The sequence below is a fragment of the Phytophthora parasitica genome, assembly GCF_000247585.1.
Source record: "Phytophthora parasitica INRA-310 unplaced genomic scaffold supercont2.3, whole genome shotgun sequence".
In the NCBI taxonomy this organism is placed as follows: domain Eukaryota; phylum Oomycota; class Peronosporomycetes; order Peronosporales; family Peronosporaceae; genus Phytophthora; species Phytophthora nicotianae.
In genome coordinates, this window is record NW_008648989.1 from 896,643 (window position 1) to 900,798 (window position 4,156).

The following is a 4,156-nucleotide window of genomic DNA, read 5'->3' on the forward strand; positions in this document are numbered from 1 at the left end:
GGAAGCTTGTTGTAGTACTGCACCGGCAGAAGTGATTGCTTGTTGCGGTACATCCCTGCAAATAGTGTCGTATCATTAATCTCAGCATGTTCCACCATAAGGGGGGGGGGGGGGGTCAAGACTCACCGAGGTGGTGAACTGAGGCGTTCGGTAGGAGATCGAGCATCGGTTCGACCTGTAATACCACAGCTTATTAGCTACGCCCCCCCACTAATAGAAAACAGCTCTTCAGCCACCACCGTACCATTCCCAGCCCCGCACGTAGGATCGGTACAAGCGCCACCGACGTCGACAGTTCGGCGCCCTTGTGGTCTCCCTTGGGGGTCTTGATCTTCTTGGGGACCGTTTCTAAATCATCCGTCGCGTCGTATCTGCATCATCCACCACGGTACCGTTAGAGCGCTTCTCCCAGTCTTAGTCTTAGTCACTAGCCCTCACCCCAAGTAGAAAGTAACTTCGCGCAGCAGGTGCCGGAAGACACGACTGTCGGTGCGTTCGTCGCGTAGCTTGGTGAGTTTGTGACGCAGCACTGGGTGCACAGCACACCACACCTTACTACCACCCGCAAGCCCGTACTTCTTGTTGTCTACACGCGTGTCCACCTTCATCTTTTCCTCTTCGTCTTGTGCACTTGTCGGCAGATTTGATACTGACAGAAAGCGGCTCAAGGCGGGATCTGAATGTGACTTTTTACATTCAACCTTTCGACCAATCAGAGCACAGCAAGAAGGCAAACTTCAACACAAAAAGCGATGACGTTGCTTGACGTGGAATGTGAATGTATCTATGTACTCTGCGCTTAAGAGCTCGTCTACCACTCGGTCTCGTGAAAGTCCTTGAGGAACTTGCCGAAGACCGGCTTGTCCGACGTGTAGCCGACGAAAATGGGGTCCAGCACGCGAGCGGCGGCATCGATCTCGTCGATAGGCGTCTGGAAATTGTGTGCCTGCGCGTGAGCGTGGGCCTTCGCCAGCGGATTCTCGTCGTTGATCCAACCAGTATCAACGCTGGTCATGTAAATGCTCCGCTTGCTCAAATCTTCGGCGCAGGTACGCGTCATCATGTTAAGAGCAGCTTTGGCCATGTTCGTGTGCGGGTGGTTCGGCGTTTTGTAGCGATAGAACTTGCCCTCCATGGCACTCACGTTCACAATGAACTTCTTTTCGCTCTTGCCGCTCTTCTCCAGCAGCGGCACCAGGCGGTTGTTCATGATGAACGGTGCCAGGGTGTTGATAGCGAATACCTCCGCCACTTCGGGGGTGGCGACCTCGCCCATACGCAACAGCCACGAGTTGTGCGAGCGGAGATCCACCTGCTGTCCGTTCACGTCCACCATTCCCTCGGGGAATGCCTCGGCGTGATCGTCAGGGTGGTCTTCACCAGCAATCATTGGCACCTGTGACTTCAACGCAGAGGACATAACAACGTTGCCACCTGCGTTGACAGACTTTTTGGCATCCGACGCAGGCAGAGCCAGTGATTTGACATGCGACTCAAACTCCTGCTGGTGGTTCATCAGCATTTGAACGTCCTTGGTACTCGCCTCAAGAGCCTTTGTCTCCTTATCCACGAGCGGCTTGTAGTACGTCGGTGGGCGGCGCACAGTCTGGCATGCATTGTGCACGATCATATCCAGACGAGAGTAACGGCTGATTACGAAGTCGCAAAACTGCTCCAAGTGTACCAAGTCACGGAAGTCAATACCGAAAATTTGAAGACGGTCCTTGAAGGTCTCGTACTCGGGGTGCTTTGCAAAGCGTTCGGCTGCGTCCTTAGGGAAGCGCGTAGTAGCGATGACTGCCGCTCCCGCCAGCAACAACTTTACAGCAGCCTGGAACCCAATCTTCACACGGGCGCCAGTGATGAGAGCCACCTTGCCACGCAGATCCGCAGTCTGGAAGCGCTTTGAGAAGTTAAGGTCCGCACAACGTGGGCACAATTGATCGTAGAAGTGGTGGATCTTGTCGAATCGACTCTTGCACGTATAGCACGAGCGGAATCCCAGCAGCGCACTGGCTTCCTTCTTGTCGGCCGCTGCCTTCTCGTCGAGAGCATGCTGCTCATCGTCCGTGCAGAGCTTCTGCAGCTCCGGCTCGGGGCCGTTCGTCAAAGACTTTGTGGAGTGACATACATCCTCACCAGCCACACCATCTGCAATCATGGGTAAGGCATTGGCCTCGTCCTTTCCTTGCTGCAGGAGTGACTCGAGCTTGGCGATGCGCTCGCGACGCAGCGTCGAGCTGTTGATGTGGCGGCGGTCGTGCATCTTGCGTTGGTTGTGACGCGCACGCTTCTCCTCACGAATGGCCTTGTCTTCCAGGTATTTCTTGCGGCCTACACCACCGAACTTTCGGCCTTCCATGTACTCGGACACGGGCGCCAGCTTCTTGCGCATGTCACGCATGTTGCGCTGCTCCAGCAGCTCCTTTCGCTTGGCCAGTACCTCCAGCACCTTGTATGTAGTAGCGAGCTCCTCTTCGGTGAAAGGCATCTCCTCGATAAGTGCCGTCGGCACATCCGACTCGCCCTGCGCTGGCACCGCAGCCTCCATGGCCACGTCCTCCGCTTGCTGCATTATCGGCAAGCCGTTGGTTGGCTGGGCTGGAATGGCTACAGTATACAAGCTGCTAATATTCGTACCTAGTTGAAAGTGGTACCAAAGTACCGTGCATGACAAGAAAAAATTACCCGCGCGTTTTTGTGCACTGGCATGACATTGTCAAGGCATTCAGGTATCTACCGTACCCCAGCATGCTGAGCACCTTCATATCCTACACCAAGGCGTAAACGGTCAATTACAATCTCTCAAGCTCAATCATGAAACGAAATTCTTCGACTTCAAGCTCAAGCTCAACTGCAAGCTGCTTGTGCGCCCTTGTGGTGCCTTCATGTCAAGTAGACTAATTAGTTAGCTCTAAACTAACTTCATCTCATTGCCATCATCTGCCGAGTTCCTGAGCCGCCCTCACTTCCGCACGGAGGAACGGCATTTGAGATGTCAAGTCTACAAGGTCAAGGTGATCATCAAGACGTCCGTCTCCGGGGTCACTGTCGAATGGCTCAAGTCCTTTAAGTGTCTGACCCACCTGAAACATTCGACGAAAGGATCGACTCTTCCCTGAACACAGGCATCGTCCTCCAAGACATGACACTCGACGCGCTCAATGCTGCAGCAGCTCGTGTGGCAGATGAGACTCCGCAGACCTCCAACGTGATCATGAATAGGGGTGTCAACGCTGTTGGCAACAGATGGATTCAACGTAAACGTTATGAATTGATATGTTGTGCTCTCGAAACAGTACCCTGAACATATTCTTTGAGTTTGTATGCATGCAATGAGCTCATGCAGTAGCTACTACTGCCATACTCGGTGAGCGTTTAGTTTTCGACGATGGATCCGCCACTTAGCATGCTACGTGCCAGATTTCAGGGCGATGAGGTTTCTTCATACGATAGAGCGTATTCCCAGTGGTCTCACTCTCTTGCGATGAAGCTGGTGGCTCCGGTTCGGGTTCTTCTGCTGCCATCGCGTTTGTAGTTATGAACGATCGTAGCTGCGCGCGGGAACTGTTGAAGATCGGTTGAGTGCAGGTTTACGAAACATGATCCTTCAACCGCAAAGTTTGACCTGACAATGCTTCAGTATGCAATAGTGAAATCAAAGTTGGCCCGATGATTCCCCAAAAAGTATAATCGGATTCGCTGCAATTTACCCGGTTGGGCTCGCTAGGCTCTCATTGGCTGTTGTAATTAAGATTCCATCAATCAGCGTTTGTTCAAAAGTGGATGCAAAAACAGTCAGCCCCCACTTGTACTATTTAGTATGGGATCTTGAACGAATATTGCTCAAACACATTGTCACTACCAGGCCATGCACATAGCAAATGGATTCATCACGGACACCACCCCGACAGCGGGTCTGCTTGAATCTCACTTTCACTTTTACCAGCTCACAAACCCATGACAAGTATCTGTAAGGAATACTCCCATGACCTCCGGTGCCGCGTCGTCCAGAAGTAGCGTGCAAAGCACACGCACAATTAGCAAGGAGCTGCTGATTCCTCGGAGGTGCGTTCGCACCGTCATCAACATTTGCAAGACCAATGAGCACTACAAGCCACTCCACGTCCAGGTCGCACTCACTCACTCACTCACT

The 4,156-nt window shown here is 52.8% G+C and overlaps 3 protein-coding genes across 4 annotated transcripts; all 3 read right to left on the minus strand.

Moving 5' to 3' along the window:
* Positions 1-39: 39 nt before the first annotated feature.
* Positions 40-644, minus strand: PPTG_01445. 2 transcript variants are annotated; one of them, XM_008894753.1, is made up of 3 exons: positions 439-644; positions 245-371; positions 40-175 (listed from the first exon to the last, which is right to left on the minus strand). In XM_008894753.1, the coding sequence occupies exons 1-3, from the start codon at positions 606-608 to the stop codon at positions 116-118; spliced, it is 357 nt and encodes a 118-aa protein (XP_008893001.1). In that variant the 5' UTR covers positions 609-644; the 3' UTR covers positions 40-115. The 2 variants fall into 2 exon arrangements, with proteins under 2 accessions (XP_008893001.1, XP_008893002.1); XM_008894754.1 differs by having other exon boundaries at positions 40-371.
* Positions 645-671: 27 nt separating this feature from the next.
* On the minus strand, positions 672-2,616 carry PPTG_01446 (hypothetical protein). Its single transcript, XM_008894755.1, has one exon. The coding sequence runs from the start codon at positions 2,573-2,575 to the stop codon at positions 812-814; it is 1,764 nt and encodes a 587-aa protein (XP_008893003.1). The 5' UTR covers positions 2,576-2,616; the 3' UTR covers positions 672-811.
* Positions 2,617-2,939: 323 nt separating this feature from the next.
* Positions 2,940-3,095, minus strand: PPTG_21053 (hypothetical protein; the record flags this gene model as incomplete). Its single annotated transcript, XM_008895506.1, has 1 exon — positions 2,940-3,095. One exon carries the CDS (start codon positions 3,093-3,095, stop codon positions 2,940-2,942), a length of 156 nt encoding a protein of 51 aa, XP_008893754.1.
* Between the last annotated feature and the right edge of the window lie 1,061 nt (positions 3,096-4,156).